At 44.7% G+C, this 16,104-nt stretch overlaps 1 protein-coding gene across 1 annotated transcript; it reads left to right on the top strand.

The window, feature by feature from the left end:
* The first annotated feature begins 3,273 nt into the window (after positions 1 to 3,273).
* On the top strand, positions 3,274 to 13,367 carry Rpa2 (replication protein A2). Its single transcript, XM_034501682.2, has 9 exons — positions 3,274 to 3,445; positions 3,673 to 3,779; positions 5,044 to 5,145; positions 6,403 to 6,516; positions 8,205 to 8,279; positions 9,448 to 9,564; positions 10,701 to 10,808; positions 11,143 to 11,237; positions 12,521 to 13,367. Exons 1-9 carry the CDS (start codon positions 3,436 to 3,438, stop codon positions 12,603 to 12,605), a joined length of 813 nt encoding a protein of 270 aa, XP_034357573.1. The 5' UTR covers positions 3,274 to 3,435; the 3' UTR covers positions 12,606 to 13,367.
* Positions 13,368 to 16,104: the final 2,737 nt, after the last annotated feature.

Genomic DNA, 16,104 nt, shown 5'->3' with positions numbered 1-16,104 from the left:
TTGCTCACCACCCTTTCTTGCTGACTCTTTCTTAAAGCCTAACTCAAAAGGCATGGCTGCCTCCTTTCCTCTTATGCATTTCCCTCCTCCCTAAAGCTGGTAAGATGTTTTAACTTGTTTGCCTTATTCCAATTTTTCTCTCAAATTATAATAAAATGGTCATTGAAGAGGAAAAAAAAAACAAAAGAACAAGTCTTTCTTTTTATTGGGGGTTGACTGTAAACTGACTTCAAACTCAAGGGCCTCCAACCTCAGGCTGTGTTGCCGCCAATATAGGTATGCACCAACATGCCTCACAAAAAATAACTAGCCAATGATTACATTTAGGAGGCTCAGCTGATATCAAGATGTCTATATCCTCTCTAAGCAGGAGTCTCTAAGACAGCTTATCCTTAATGAGTCCACAGTGTGAAAGACTACAGGGCAAACAGTGGTAGTACAGATTTGTAATCCCACTACCCAAGAAGATGAGAGCAGGGGCTGGAGAGATGGCTCAGTGGTTAAGAGCAGTGTCTGCTCTTCCAGAGGTCCTGGGTTCAATTCCCAGCACATCGGTGACTCACAACTGTCTGTCCAATGCCCTCTTCTGGTGTGTCTGAAGACAGCAACAGTGTACTCACATACATAAAATAAATAAATAAATCTTTAAAAAAAAAAAAAGAAAAAAGAAAAAAAAGAACACTTGATGATCCTCCAGAGGACCCACTCATGTCAGGTGGGTCCAGGTGCAGGGAATCTGACACCCACTTCTGGAAAGTTTAGACATCCACACATGCATAGCATGCACTCACAGACACAGACACAGACACGTGGATAAAAATAAATAAAAGAAAGTTAAAAGCCAGCCTGGCCAGTACAGGGAACCTGTAACAAAAGAAGGAAAAAGAAGAAAAAAAACTCAGAAATTCTGAGCTTGGCCCAAGACCTTGTCCATACCAGACAACTGATCTTCCACTAAACTACAGCCACAATACACACACACACACGTATATATATATATACATACATACATATGTATACACCTACACACATTATACATGTGTATACAAAATACAAACACACAAACATGCATATACATACACATATACATATATACACACCCCTACACTGACACACCTTTACACCTATACATACACATATGCACACACACCTATACACACCACACCTACACGTTTAACGGCCTTTGTCAAATGTGTAAGACATGGTGCACACATGGAAGACAAAGGACAACTTTCAGGAGCTGGTACTTGAGGTCTCTTCCATTTCTGCAGTTACACTCTAGCACGGGAGCTTCTAGAGCTCAGGTTGGCAGGCTTGCCCCTCATGTGCTTTTTACCCACTGAGACATCTGCTCTACCCAATAACCATTAAACAGCTGAACACATAGGGCTGGAGGGATGGCTCAGGGATTAAGAGGGCATGTCACTCTTGCAGATCACTTGACTTGGTGTTACAGAACCGACATGGGCATTGCCAGGGGACAACTGCCTATAACACATGGAGGGAACCCCAAGCCCTCCTCTGGTTTTGAAAGCACCTAAACTCATGTGCACGTACCCCCAGAATCTTAGAAAACTAAACACAAAGGTCTCTCTATCAGCTTTTAGACCAAGGTGTGCGATTCATATAATGAGTAGTTAAAGTCACAGGAGAGAACAAACCCTAATTAGACTGGGAGGTAGGCAAAGCTGGTGGGGAGACAGCAGGACATCTTTGGATCTTTTTCACTGTGGCCTCCAGGTTTCTTTTGTTTGTTTTCCTTTCTTTCAAGACAGGGTTTCCCTGTGCAGCCATGGCTGACTTAGAATTCACTTTGTAGACCAAGCTGGCCTCAAACTCACAGAGATCCACGTGCCTCCGTCTCCCAAGTGTTGGGATTAAAGGCATGTGCCACCACCATCCCCAGCTAGGGATTCTTTCTTTGAAAACAAGATCTATACCCTAGATACAAGCCTGTGTGGGGTGTGAACAAGTGTGCTTGAGTGTGTATAACGACAACTTCTAACAACCCAGCCTGCCTCCATCTTAAGATCAGAAGCCATATTATTATACAGTCAAAATAAATTCATTCCTGTTTTCTGTAAAACTTAATTTTACCAGGTCTTGACCCATTTTCTGAATTTTGTTAGGTTCCACACCCTATACCGATTTCACCCTGATAATGTCCTGCTAAATAATACTAAAATGTTCAGCCAAGTTCTTACATAACCCTTGAAAATGTTCATATTCTTGTAGTTTGGGGGGCTAATATAATAAACCTCACCTGTGTTTTGTTTTTTCAAACCTTTTTTTTTTTGTTGTTGTTTTTTTGAGACAGGGTTTCTCTGTATAGCCCTGGCTGTCCTGGAACTCACTCTGTAGACCAGGCTGGCCTCGAATTCAGAAATCCGCCTGCCTCTGCCTCCCAAGTGCTGGGATTAAAGGCGTGCGCCACCATGGCCCGGCTGTTTTTTCAAACCTTGATTTAGGGAGATAGCCATGTCTGACAAAATAAAGCTTGCTTAATTTGACCCCCCAAAATTGGCTAATGGTCTTTACTCTGTTACAGTGAGATTAAGAGTTCAGCCTCTCCTTCCACCATGCAGGCCTCAGGGACCGACCTCAGATAGCCTGGCTCGCTGAGCCATTTTGCTGGCCTCCGTGAGGTTTCTTACAGGCTCAATGATCATGGAGACGATCTGTGACCCTACAGGAAAAAATCTCATTTATTTTATTTCATTTTTTGAAGCAGAGTTTCATCATGTAGCCCCTGCTAGCCTGGAATCTGTTATGCAGACCAGGCTGGCCTCGAACTCACACATATCACACACTCCTGCTTCTGCCTGAGTGCTGAGCTGAAATCGCTGTACTTGGCGATTTTAATTTCTTATAGAAAAGAATCCACGAGGTCCTGTGAGACTAGCACCGAGCCTCTGTGGTGTGTAAATTGCGCATTACAATTGAGCACCAATGTCGAAAGTATGACTTCCACAACACCTGAACTGCAGCTTCGTCCGGAAACTGGCAGTTTAGCGGGAATTGGGGGGCGGGGGGGGGCAGCTAGCGAGCGGCGGAAGTGACGCGAGCAGCTGCGCACTTGACGGGGGATGAATGTGAGGAGTGCTTGCGGATGGCCCCGGAAGTGTTGTTTTGATTGGTTGTTTTCTTAAATACTGCCCTATCGGGAATTTGCCCTCAGTAAATATGGCCGCTAAGGCTTCCATTCTTTTTTGGGGCAGTGCGTTTTTCCTTGATACCGGGGAAAAAGCGGGATTCGTGAGTTCTGATTGGCTGGAGCTAGATGTGTTCTGGGCGCTGATTGGCTGGTTCTTCGCGGGAACGAGTTTGTGGCGCCAGTGCAAAGTAGCTACAACGCTGCCACGGCGGAGCGGCAAACTTTTCTGTTTTCCGTGTCCGAGCTTCTTGGGTTTCTTTCTCGGGAAAACTGCTACCAGGATGTGGAATAGTAATGGCGGGCGTGCGGGGGAGGAGGCGGGGAGTCGCGCGAGTGTGTCAGGAGTGGTCGAGTCTCGCGTGGGAGGGCAGGGCCAGAGAGGCCGGAGGCCGGATCCGCGGCGTTTGATGGGTGGGAGGGGGATTGCCGCGGCAGGGACGCTGGGGACAGCGATTGCCAGGTGTAGAGTTGGGGAGCGCAGCGCAGCGCAGCCTCTGACTACTGTCGTTCACCACCAGGCGGATTCGAAAGCTTCAGCAGCTCCACCTATAGCGGAGCGGGCGGCTACACGCAGTCCCCCGGTGGCTTCGGGTCGCCCACACCGTCGCAGGCGGAGAAGAAATCAGTACGTAGACTGACCGCTCCGCTCTCATTTGTGTCCTCCTGGTCCAAAGTTCCCTGATAGATCGGAAACATCCAGTCTGTATGGTTGTGATGTTTGAAATTGACAATAACCATATCTGAGGTCCCAAATAGGGCATTTCGTTCCTTTATGTATCAGGATGAGGCCTTTTGCTTACAATAGTACTTCCGCTAAGGCAGAAACAATGTTGAGGCTTGTCTTTTGTGTTTTTTCCTTTGTTTTGTTTTTGAGACAAGTTTTCACTGTCCACTTGTGTGTGGCCTGGAACTTGCCATGTGTAGATCATGAATTTGTGGTGACTCTACTGCCTGTCTCCTGAGTGCTGGGATTACATGGATGACTACACAGGAAAACCTTGTCTTAAAAAACAAAACAAACAAGTTATATATTACTGGTAGACTGCTTGAGAGGTGATTTGAGTGTCTTCCAAATGCCATTCTGCCCACTCCATCTAACACCTGGTCTTTCTTTAAGATGTCCAAAGGCGACCAGCTTGGCTAAACTCTCAACACATCTTCTACAGAGATTGCCATCTGGTTGCCAGGATATCTCCTAAAAGAAGCTATACTTCTAAAGTTTTCCATTTTATCAAAAAACCTTGAGCGTCTCGTCTCCTAAGTCCTTTTTCTGCTTGTCATTTCTCAAGCCTTTTCACAAAACCCTGTTGTCTCAGTGGTGTCCTGAACACTTTGCCTTTGGGATATCTGGGATGTGCTCTTTCTACCCCCACCTCTCTGAGACAGGTTTTGTGTGTGTGTGTGTGTGTGTGTATGTATGTATGTGTGTATGTGTATCCCTGGCTATCCTGTCTATAGACTAGGCTGGCCTTGAACTCAGAGGTCCACCTGCCTCTACCTACTGGGTGCTGAGATTAAACCTATGGGCCACCACTGATAGCCCTGGGATGTGCTCTTAAAGGTTTTTTCTAAAGGCAGGCTATCCTATGTTGTTCTGACTACTCTGACCTTTTCTTTGTGAACCCACAGTATGATGCAAACATCTGTTCATCAGATGGGTGTGGCCTTGAATTCAAAAGTGTGGCATCTGCCTTGTACAGTAGCACACACTCTGAATCCTAACACTTAGGGAGAGAGACAGATAAATGTTAAGTTTCTGGCCTTGTTTTCTCTCTCTTTGAAGCAAGGAGAACTTGGTTTTGAAATTTCAGGATTGGTATATTCAAAGTGCTTGGCACAAGGACACGTTATTATCTTGGGTTGACTTTATGCACACTTTTTCTTTTCAGAGAGTCCGAGCCCAGCACATTGTGCCCTGTACCATATCTCAGCTGCTTTCTGCTACTCTGACTGATGAAGTGTTCAAAATTGGAGATGTTGAGATTTCACAGGTATATAGGATTTTGTGGATAACCATTTAGGGATAGAAAGTAAGGGGTTGGAGAAATGGCTGTGCGAGCCTGAGGACCAGATATCAGATCCATGACCGTGTACAAAGCCAGGCTTGATTACTCTGGTTCCTGTAACCACAAAACTGGGGTCAGAGACAGGAGGATCCTTGGGACTTGCTGGCTCCAGGTTCAGTGAGAGACTCTGTTTCAAGGGAATAAAACCAATAATAGTATTAGACCTGGACAGCCAACGTCTTCCAGCCTCTGCAAGGGCGTTGTACATCTGTCTGCTCACTTGTGCATACCCTTCACTCATATGCATTCAACAAAGAAAAAGGAGTAAGAGTTACTTAATTGAAAAGTATATAGCCAGTAACGTGCTCTATGGGTGAAAGTGCTTGGGCCTTTTGCATAAGTCTGATGACCTGAGTTCAGTCTTCACATTCTACACTGAAAAATGAACTAGCACCCTAATATGTCCTCTGGTTTCTGGATTGTGGCACACGCGCACACGCGCGCGCGCGCGCACACACACACACACACACAGACACGCTGGTAATAGAACTTTTTTTTTAACATTTTAAAAATTTTTTAAAAAAAGAATTACTTTTTTATTTTATGTATATGAGTACACTGTCGCTGTCTTCAGACACACCAGAAGAGGCCATTGGTTCCATTATAGACGGTTGTGAGCCACCATCTGGCTGCTGGGAATTGAACTCAGAACTTCTGGAAGAGCAGTCAGTACTCTTAACCTCTGGGCCGTCTCTCCAGCCCTAGAACTATTTTCCTGAAAAGTATTTTTTAAAGCTGGGCAGGGGTGGCACATACCTTTAATCCTACCACTGGGGAGGCAGAGGCAAGTGGACCTCTGAGTTCAAGGCCAGCCTGATCTACAGAGTTCCAAGATAGCCGGGCCTGTACAGTGAAACCCTGTCTCCAAACAAACCAACCAACAAAAAGTATTTTTTAAAAGAGTACATGAAGGTATCCTTCCCTTGGAGCCCCTCTTTCTCACAGGAGCTGTTTCTCAGTTTTTCTTAATGAACGTGTTCTGTTCAGCTAAGGAAAGCTAGGTTTTAGTTTGGACTAGCCATGTCAGCTCACACTTATATATAATCTTGGTGGGCAGGAAGATTGTCATGAGTATGAGGCCAGTCAGGCCCATAAAACAAGAAAGACTGTCTCAAAAAACCTGTTGTATAAATTGCTTGCGTGTGTGTGTGCATCTTGCTTTGTTTTCTTCCCCTATTCTAGGTCACTGTTGTGGGGATAATCAGACATGCCGAGAAGGCGCCCACCAACATTGTGTACAAAGTAGATGACATGACGGCCGCACCCATGGATGTTCGCCAGTGGGTCGACACGGATGTGAGTGTCTGCTCTTGGATCGAGGTGGGGCGACTGGGGCTTTGGATGTTCAGCTCTTTCCGTTTTAGCCTGTTAAAAGTTTTTCTTGGTATAAAAAGTCATAAGCAAGATAACAAAGGTAAAAAAAAACATAAAGTGAGAGTTTAATTGACCACATAAAAATTTTAAACCATCTAAAATATTGTGTAAGAGAGTAAAAAGTAAATTCTCTAAGAAAGATTTTTCTCTCGGTCACTACTGTCCCCAGTCCCTAGAATGGCACCTGTCACACAGTGAGCCTGGAATAAATACTGTTTAAATGAATGTGAAGCATACTCGGACATATTCAGTCACTTTAATAAAAACCTCTGCAAAGAAGAAACAAGTAGCTTCACCTTAGAGAAATGGACAAAGAAAGATAAACAGGTTACTTATAAAATACCAGATAAAAAAGGCAGCAGTGATACAGGTTAGACCTAGTAAGCATTGCATGTGAGTTTCTAAGTTGTGTGAGGAGCACTTAGCCCACTGCTTGTGATAGCTGGAAAACAATCAGGTGTTTTCCCAAAGTTCACCATGTACTGAAATCATCAGTTAAAAAACATTGACCTCTCTGGGCTTGATGATACATCTTTAATCCTAGCTCTCAGATGACCTCTCTGGGCTTGATGATGCATGCCTTTAATCCTGGCTCTCAGAAAGCAGAGGCAGGTAGATCTCTGGATTCGATTCAACACCAGGCTCGTCTACATAGAGAGTTCCAGGAGTACCAGGGCTACACACACACAGCTGTCTCAGAAAAGAGAAAGATGTTCAAATTTACATTAATGAAACAATTAAAGATATATACCAAGATTTAGTTTAAGGGTATTGACCAGGCAGGCTGGAAGAATGACTCAGTAGTTAAGAACAGTGATTGCTCTTCCAGAGGACCTAAGATCAATTCCCAGTATCCACATGGCAGCTCACAGCTGTCTGTAACTCCAATTCTAGTGGATTTGACATCTTGTGGCCTCCATCAACACCAAGAACACAGCTGGTGCACAGACACACTCCTATACCCATAACACATGAAATGAAATTAATAGGCAAAGAAGTATTGACCAGGGGCAATAAGATGGCTCAGCTGGTAAACTTAATGCCAATCTATGATAGGAGGAAACCAACTTCGACATGTCCTCTGACCTCCATTCCCTTAGCACGGGGCACACACAAAATGCAGGGGAAAATGAGTAAATACTGTTGACCTGCTTGGTGTGCTTGGATCGTGTCTATTATATTGGCATCAGGAAGCTAAATCAGGATTTTGCTGTAAGTTCTAGACCATTCTGAGTCCAGAGCTTACATAGTTCCAAGACACCTGGACTACATTTAGAAGATCCTCTGTCTGTCTGTCTGTCTGTCTTATACATACACACCCCCTTTCTCTCTCATACCTTTAAAGGGGGTGAAGGGGAAAAAAACAAAAAAAAAAAACAACAGAAAAAAAACCAGTAACAAAACAACAGGCAGTTCTAGCTCTTGTCACCAAATAAGTTGTGAGTAACATTGCAGGCCTGTAATCCAGTACTTGGCAGATAGAAACAGGAAGAAGTTCAAAGTTATCCGTGGCTGTGTATTAAGTTTGAAGATAAGCCTGTGTTACAGGAGACCCTATCAAAAAATTGAAAGTAAATAAAAAAGTCATGTATTTATATTTCATCTGTCAGGATGCTGGTGGTGAGAACACTGTGGTTCCTCCAGAAACATACGTGAAGGTTGCTGGCCACCTCAGGTCCTTTCAGGTAAAGTCCAGTAACATGGTAGCCTCAGAGCTGGGGAGATGGCGGAGATGAAGACTCGAGTTTGAATCCTTGAAACCAAAGTTAAGGCCAGGTTCACCAGACTTGTTAGTGCCTACTTGTAACCTCAGCACTTTGTGGAGAGAAAGGAGGTAAAGATAACCCCTTGAAGCTCACGGGCAAGCTGGCTTGACACACACATTGGTGAACAAAAAGAGATCCTGTCTCACACCACGTGTTGGTGGTGCACCCCTTAATCCCGGCATGAGGGAGTCAGAGGCAGGCAGATCTCTGTGAGTTCAAGGCCAGCCTGGTCTATAGAGTGAATTGTAGGATAGAGTGAATTGCAGGACTGCTGGGCTATGCAAATTCTGTCTGGGAAAAGAAAAAAGAAAAAAATAACAAAAATTTCTGAATTTATGTCTTCACTAGAAGAATGAGTAGTTATCCTTAATAATCTGCATATTAAATGAGAAGATACTTTGTTCTCTTCATTGAGAAAAAGTATCTAGGTTCTGTCTTAAAATAGACATTAGAGCCGTGTGTGGTGGCACATGGGCAGTTTTCTGTATCCTCAAGAGGCAGAGGCAGATACATTTCTGAGTTTGAGTCCACCCTACTCTACATAGTTCCAAACGACCAGAGCTATATAGTGAGACCCTGTTTCAAAAGGGGATCAGTTCTAGGCCAGCCTGGTCTACATGGTATGCTCCAGGACAGCCAAGGCTACATTGTGAAACTTGCCTCAAAGAAGAAAAAAATTAAGTAGAGCGAAGAGATTGCCCACTGGGTAACTAACACGTACCATGCAAGTGTAGGGACCTGAGTTACTGAATTCAAATCCTCAGGAGTTGTGTAAAAGCCAGGTGGCCCTCCAGAAGCTCTGTAACAAACCACTGAGGGGTTGGGAGGGGTAGGAAGGCGTCTAGAAGCTCTGGAGCTACATAGTTGGGTGTGTACAGTAGAAAGACGACCTGTTTTGAGGTGGGAAGTGAGAACCAACACCAAGTCTATCCTGTTGACTTCCCTTGCATACTGTGGTACATGTGCCCGCATTTTAAAGTCTAACAGGCATTTTACCATAGTGAGAAATATGACCAAGGAAAAAGCCAGTGTTTTGCCCAGAACGTCACTTAAATATGTTTGTCTTTTACTTATGTTTTCCTCTTAGAACAAGAAGAGCTTGGTGGCTTTTAAGATCACCCCTCTGGAAGACATGAACGAGCTCACCGCACACGTCCTGGAGGTGGTCAATTCACACATGATGCTCAGCAGAGCCAACAACCAGGTGAGGAGTTGCGGTCAACTCCCTTTTCTGAGAAGTCTGGGTGAGGGGTCCCCTGCAGGTAGGGTGACAAGCAGTGTGTGCCACCTGGAACTGAATTCAGGAAGAGCCAACAGAGCTCTGTGAGTCACCTCCAGCCTGCACTTAGGTCCTCAACACATTTTCTCCCTGAGCTGTGTCATGGTTTTAATCTAAGTGAAACATTCATGTTTCTCAGAACTTTGTTTCTCACCCAGTACCAAAATGGCTGACCAAAAATTTCATAGCCAAATGGCATTTTGTGTCCAGTTTTACATCATAAAAGCATCTCAACAACAGACATTTAGTGGATTTCTTTTTTTGGTTTTTTTTTTTTTTTTTTTTTTTTTTTGGTTTTTCGAGACAGGGTTAGTGGCTGTTTGCTGTGTTTTCACACTGCTTTAAACCTCATAGGATATGTGTGTTCCTCTGTCATTCAGTATAGTAGATACAGCACATGTAGAATGTACTGTTGGTCAGGCACTGTGCAAAGAGGAAGAGTTCTGAGAAGGTGCAGTGTAAATAAGCGGGAAACCAGAGAATATGGTATGAAACCTGGAGGGGACGTGTTTGAGAAGAGTGGTCAGCATTGTCTGCTGCTAAGAGGTCAGAGGTTGTGAAGACCAAAAGACTTGAGCAGCCAGTGACTTAAGAAGTCACTGATGGCTTTGGCAGAACTCACTTCAGAGGAATATCTGAGATAATCCAGAGAAAGGAATGACCTAAAAGAGGGTGGAGCGTCTGTGCCTCCTTTCTTGTGTTGTGTATTGGACTCTTAGCTTTATCTATAGTAGGCAGGCCCTCTTCCGGTTATCTGTACCTGCAGGCAAATCTGTGCCTTCTTTCTCAACATGGTTTCATGATAATAAATGCTTGCTTGAGGGAGTCCCAAGGAAACCATTTTAGCTTTCATGTGACGTCTCAGTGCCACAGCGTCCTTTTCTGGGAACAGGGAATATATGCTTCAGGAGGTATTAAGATTTCATTGTTGTAGCTTTCCTAGATGAATAAATAGTTACTAGGAAAACTGATTCAGTTGTTTCCTGCTGTTATTAGTAAGTTATCTGAAGTAAGGTTGATGTGATGGCTTTTCTAATGTTCTGATCTTGTTCTCAATTCAGGCCCCTGCAGGGAGACCATCTATCGGCAACCCCGGAATGGGTGAACCGGTAAACTTCAGTGGGAATAACTTCATGCCAGCAAATGGCCTCACTGTGGTCCAAAACCAGGTAAGCTGCCTATTTACCCATGCAAAGCACAGCCAGTTCGACATTTTGTTTCTTCCCAAATAATGTAAGGTTATCTTGTAACCTGCTTCACACTAACACCCCCCTCCCTTTTAAGTTGTATGTGCTTGCCTGCTTGTACAGATGTCTGTGTGTATGTCCACAATGCCGTTGTTTGTCTGATACGGTGGAGGATAGAGAGGGTAGAAACCCAGGCTCTCTGCAGGTGCTCCTCCTGAGCCGCTTTCCAGCTCCTCTTGGCTTATGAAGTGACTCTGGTTTACATAAGTGAGCGATCCAGAGCAGTTGCTAACGTCTTTTTAATTTGGACTATTAGGTGCTGAATTTGATCAAGGCTTGCCCAAGACCTGAAGGATTGAACTTCCAGGATCTCAGGAGCCAGCTCCAGCATATGCCTATAGCCTCAGTCAAGTAAGTCTGGTTGTCCGTGGCCTAGAGGTCCAGGCTTGTCCCCTTGTATCTGTCCACAGCCTTCTGATAGTGAGAAGAGAGTGTAAAAGGTAAAGCTGGATCTGGGTTTGCTGGTTCTCACCTGTAATCTCAGAAGGATTGGGAGTTGAGAGCCAACCTGGTCTGCTTGAGACCCACAGGAGGAAAGTTGTCAGCTGCAGCCCGTTGGGGGAGACGTTGAGCAGCTGTGAAGAAAATGTAAAAGCACTCCCAGGTGGCACTGTTGCACCACTTGCTGATTTGTTTGGGAGCTGGAGGCATCAGGCAGCCCTTCTCACTCTGTTGATGTGATTCTGTTTTAGGCAGCTAACTGCTGATCCCATTGCAGTGAACTGAGATGAGTAATATATAACTCATGATACTTGAGTTCAAGGCCAGCCTGGTTTACAAAGCAAGTTCCAGGACAGCTCTGAGTACATAATGAGACCTTGTCTCGAACAAACCCATGTAACAGTTTTAGGCCGAGATAGAAAATAAATGCCCAGACCAGTTTCCCATTCTGTGCTGTAAAGTGGTGGTAGATAATGCCCATCTCAAAGTCACTGTGGTGATGAGGCAGATTCACTGTAAATTCTGGCTGTTACTAACCATCTTCCTGTCTCTGAGGACCTAAGGATTTGGAGGAGCCACACACTTTCTGAATTACCCTTCCCTTCCTGCTACTCTACTGCCCAAAGGCAAAGCAAATGGCATTTCAGTGTGTGAGTCTGGGGCCTGAATCCAGGAAAGAGAGACTTGAGACCCCTGTGTACATCTCATGTGCAAGCTGACTGTAGCTTCAGGTTCCTATGTCTACTTAGATTGGCATTTTAAGCGAAGCCCTATTTTATTTTGAAAAAAAAAAAATTTAAGATTTATTTAATGTATGTGGGTACACTGTAGCTGTCTTCAGACACACCAGAAGAGGGCATCAGATCCCATTACAGATGGTTGTGAGCCACCATGTGGTTGCTGGAAGTTGAACTCACGACCTCTGGAAGAGCAGTCAGTGCTCTTAACTTCTGAGCCATCTCTCCAGCCCTTATTTTGAAATTTGAGGCTAAGATCCAAGGCAGCCCTGGTCTGCATGGGTAATCTCAATCCTTAGGTTGTACTGTCATTTCTCTGCAAGAGACTTCCATAAACAAAGTGACTGACTAATTCAGAGCTAAAATAAGAAGTACAAAAAGAAGTGATGTTTGCTTATTTAGCTATGTTCAAATTTTAATGTAGGGATCCCCCACCCCTTTTTTTTTTTCTTGCAGGCAAGCAGTGGATTTCCTGTGCAATGAGGGCCACATTTACTCTACTGTGGATGACGATCACTTTAAATCGACAGACGCAGAGTAGCTGGAGTTCCCTGGGCCCCTGAAATAGCTCCGGCTGGGCCTGTTTTCTCTGTTGGCCCCAACTCTGCAGGTTTTGGCCAAAGGCTTCTAGAACAGAAGTTTCCTGTAGACAGTCTCAGCTGGAGTCCTTTTGGGACTTACTCTCTGTTTTGTTGCTTGTTATTTAGAGGTTCAAAATGAGATAGTCAGTTGAGAAGGAAGTAAACCCAGGTGGGGTCTCTCTTTTTTTTTTTTTTTTCTTTTTTCTTTTTGGTTTTTGAGGCAGGGTTTCTCTGTGTAGCCTGGCTGTCCTGGAACTCACTCTGTAGACCAGGCTGGCCTCGAACTCAGAGATCTGCTTGCCTCTGCCTCCCAAGTGCTGGGATTAACCGGGCAGGATTTCTTGAAAGAAGTTCCTATAAGCTCGTCAGGACTCCAGGATGGATGATGGAATTGAAAGAGGAACACCACCAAGAGAGCGGGCAGCACTGCGGCGTGCTTGGGTGCTTCTGTTCTTGAAAGGTTTCCTGTTAAGAATGAACAATTCGAGGACCGAGGGCCAAAGAAAAACTTACAGCCTTCTGCCAATTTGTGTCATACTCTGGGTCTACGGTCTTACTTTCAAAATTGCACTTTCCTTCCCCTTGTCTTGCCTGCAGTTGACTGTGGGTTTAAGTGAGCATAAGGTTCTGACATGGAGGCCTCATGGGACAGAGAGGAAGAAATGTTACTGCATGATTTGTAATATAAATGTTCATATATTTGATAAAACAGTTCGATTGTAGTAGCTTCTGAGATGTTGGTTTTCTTTTTAACTTTTACTGTGTGAGTGTGGAAGTCAGAGGATAACTAGAGGCGTCTGCTTTCTCTTTGTACAGTGTACACAGTCATCTGCTATCATGTGTACTCCAGGAACTCAACTCGGGTCACCAGGCTTATCAGGGGTTTGTTGTGGTTGTGTATAGCATGTGCTGTCCCCACCAAAGACTATGAGTAGACCTTGGGCTGGGGTTACAGCTCACAGTAGTGAAGCACTTGCCTGCTATCCACAAGGATGGTCAGCCCCTGGCAGCGCCGAGTGAGGCCTTTAATGTTGGTCCTGACTGTGGTCTTGCAGCTGAGTTGGCTGGCTGCCGTGAGACTTCACAAAGGCTGTTCTTGAGGAGGGGAAATGTGCTCACAGATGTCAAAGATAGATGTCTTGAATGGAAACGAATCTGGGAGCAGAGTTCCTGACGTGGAACATGCAAATATGAACTGCCAGCCTCTAAATGAGCTCTCACGCCGATTGCTGGCATAAACAGCTGGCTGTTTGCTAGACAGTCGTTCCCTCCGAGGAGCCACACCTATGGGTAAGCTCAGCCAGCCAGTTATGCTATTAGTTATGGAGCTATTCTTAGACAACGGAAATGGCTGAGAGAAAAAACAAAAAAACAAAAAAAAAACTGTTCCAGTGTGGGTGGTATGACAGGGTACTTTCACAGGTTCCTGGTTTCCTCTAGTTACCAGGTAAGCAAAGTTGTGGTTTTGTGCGGAAGTCTTTACATAAAATTTAAATCAGAGCTTAGGCAGAGACAGGTAGATCTCAGTTCTGAGGCCATTGTGGTGTACATACCAGGTTCTTGGCAACCAGGGTTACATAGTGAGGGGGCAGGGAGACCTGGAGAGATGGCTCAGGGTTTAAGAGCTCATGCTGCTCTTCCAGAGGGCCTGAGTTCAGTTCCAAGCACCCATGTCATGCAGCTCACAACTGTTAACTCCAGTTCTAGAGGTTCCAGGGCCTCTGGCCTAACACCTGCATTTGCTTGAACACACACACAAGTTGTTAAATGCCTTTATTGATACCAAACCGTTGGTTAGGTGCTAGCAATGGGAGAGATTAGCATTAGGAGGCTTGTTCTGGACTGCCCTGGCTGGTAACTTGATGCCTCTCAGTTGTCAGGTGATTGGTGAGCACTGTGGGAGTCTGAGGCCTGGCACTCAAGTTCCTGGAACCTCTGCCCTGCACGGGTGAAAGCTTGTTGGTACACTAATATGACCCATGCTCTTAGAAACTACCCAGTGTTACCTGAGTGTCTGTTTAGCTCTCAGGAAATTAAGACTATGGGTGAAAAATGGAGCACCATGAAAAATAACATTTTGCAAAAGCCAGAGTAAGAATTAGCATTTAGTGTGGGTTACTGGTTTTGTTTCAATGCAGTTGGTTTCATAAACCTAAAACAAAAAAGAGAATGTAGCTGGGAGAAACTTCACATTGGTAAAATGTTTAAACACACGCTATTGTGTTTATCAATTTTTACAGAAGTTTAGACTATAATATACCAATCATTATAAAGCATTCACATACAGAAATGAGGTAGGTGTAGTGACAAACACATTGGATCCCAGCACTAGGGAGGCAGAGGCCGGCGGATCTCTATAGAGTGAAGCCAGTCTCTATAGAGTGAAGCCAGCCTGTCTACATAGCTAGTTCCAAGTCAACCAAGGCTACATAGTGAGATTCTGTCTCAAAACAAAAGAAAAAGTGCTGATACCTACTTTCTGTTCCCAAGGGAACTCACTGGTGTACATTCGTCACTTGGAAGGGCCATCCCCGGCCCCGCTGTAGTACCACTAACCCAGCTTGTTTCAGAGAAGTCCTCTGTTGGTTCCCCAAGCAGCTGCCGTTAGTGGATAGGAAAAACCAACTGTAGTTGAACAGATTGTGTGTGGTGTATATGTGTGTGAGGTCCCACAACTGGTTGGGGAACCATTCAGGAACATATGGCTAGAGGTTGACACAGGTATCTCCCTTAAATGTATCATTGAGATACGACCACTCTCTGAACTTAGGACTTGCTGTTTCACTTAGACCAGCTGCCTAGTGAACCCCTGAGATCTGCCTATTTCTGGCTCCCATCTCCCAATGTTAGGGTTACAGGCATCTACCACAAGGCTTGGCTATTATGTAGGCGCTGGATTCCCAGCTCGGGTCATCCTCAGTACCGAAAGCACTTTGCCCAATGGATACCTCCTCAGTCTCTAAGCACAGTTTCCAAGCTAAAACATTGCTGCTTTTCTCTGTATTGAAGCAACTTGTTTACTTAGAAATCCTTTATTTTTATGTGTTTGAGCATTTTGCCTAATGTGTATGTACATGTCTGTGCAGAGCCAGAAGAGAGTGGGAGCCCAGGAACTGATGGCAGCTGTGAGCAGCTGGGTGGGTGCTGGGAACCAAATGTCGGCCCTCTACAAAAAAACCCAGTCCATATAACCATGGAGCCATCTCTCTAGACCTGGAAATCCTATTTTATAGGAACTGGTAGCCCTCTTCTGCCCTCCTTTTTAGGCTTATTCAGCTGTGTGCCAATACTGAACATATATATATATTTTCATATATATATATATATATATATATATGAAAACCAGAGACACCTTGACTACTGGTCCACCCTCTGGCAGTTCAGAGCCAGGAAGGAACTTTGTCAAGATCTTGCGCATTGGTTCTCTCTAGGGTCTGTCCCTGGATCTTCCAGTACAAT

Source organism: Arvicanthis niloticus, chromosome 5 (assembly GCF_011762505.2).
Source record: "Arvicanthis niloticus isolate mArvNil1 chromosome 5, mArvNil1.pat.X, whole genome shotgun sequence".
Lineage (NCBI taxonomy): Eukaryota > Metazoa > Chordata > Mammalia > Rodentia > Muridae > Arvicanthis > Arvicanthis niloticus.
Note: the sequence above shows the minus strand (reverse complement) of the source record. Positions and strands in the feature narration are given on the sequence as shown.

What these genes read in the sequence shown, in the direction of transcription:
- Rpa2 (XM_034501682.2), top strand. An exon ending in GCCACCTCAGGTCCTTTCAG is followed by an intron (nt 8,280 to 9,447) that starts GTAAAGTCCAGT and finishes TTTTCCTCTTAG; the next exon opens with AACAAGAAGAGCTTGGTGGC. An exon ending in TCACTGTGGTCCAAAACCAG is followed by an intron (nt 10,809 to 11,142) that starts GTAAGCTGCCTA and finishes TTGGACTATTAG; the next exon opens with GTGCTGAATTTGATCAAGGC.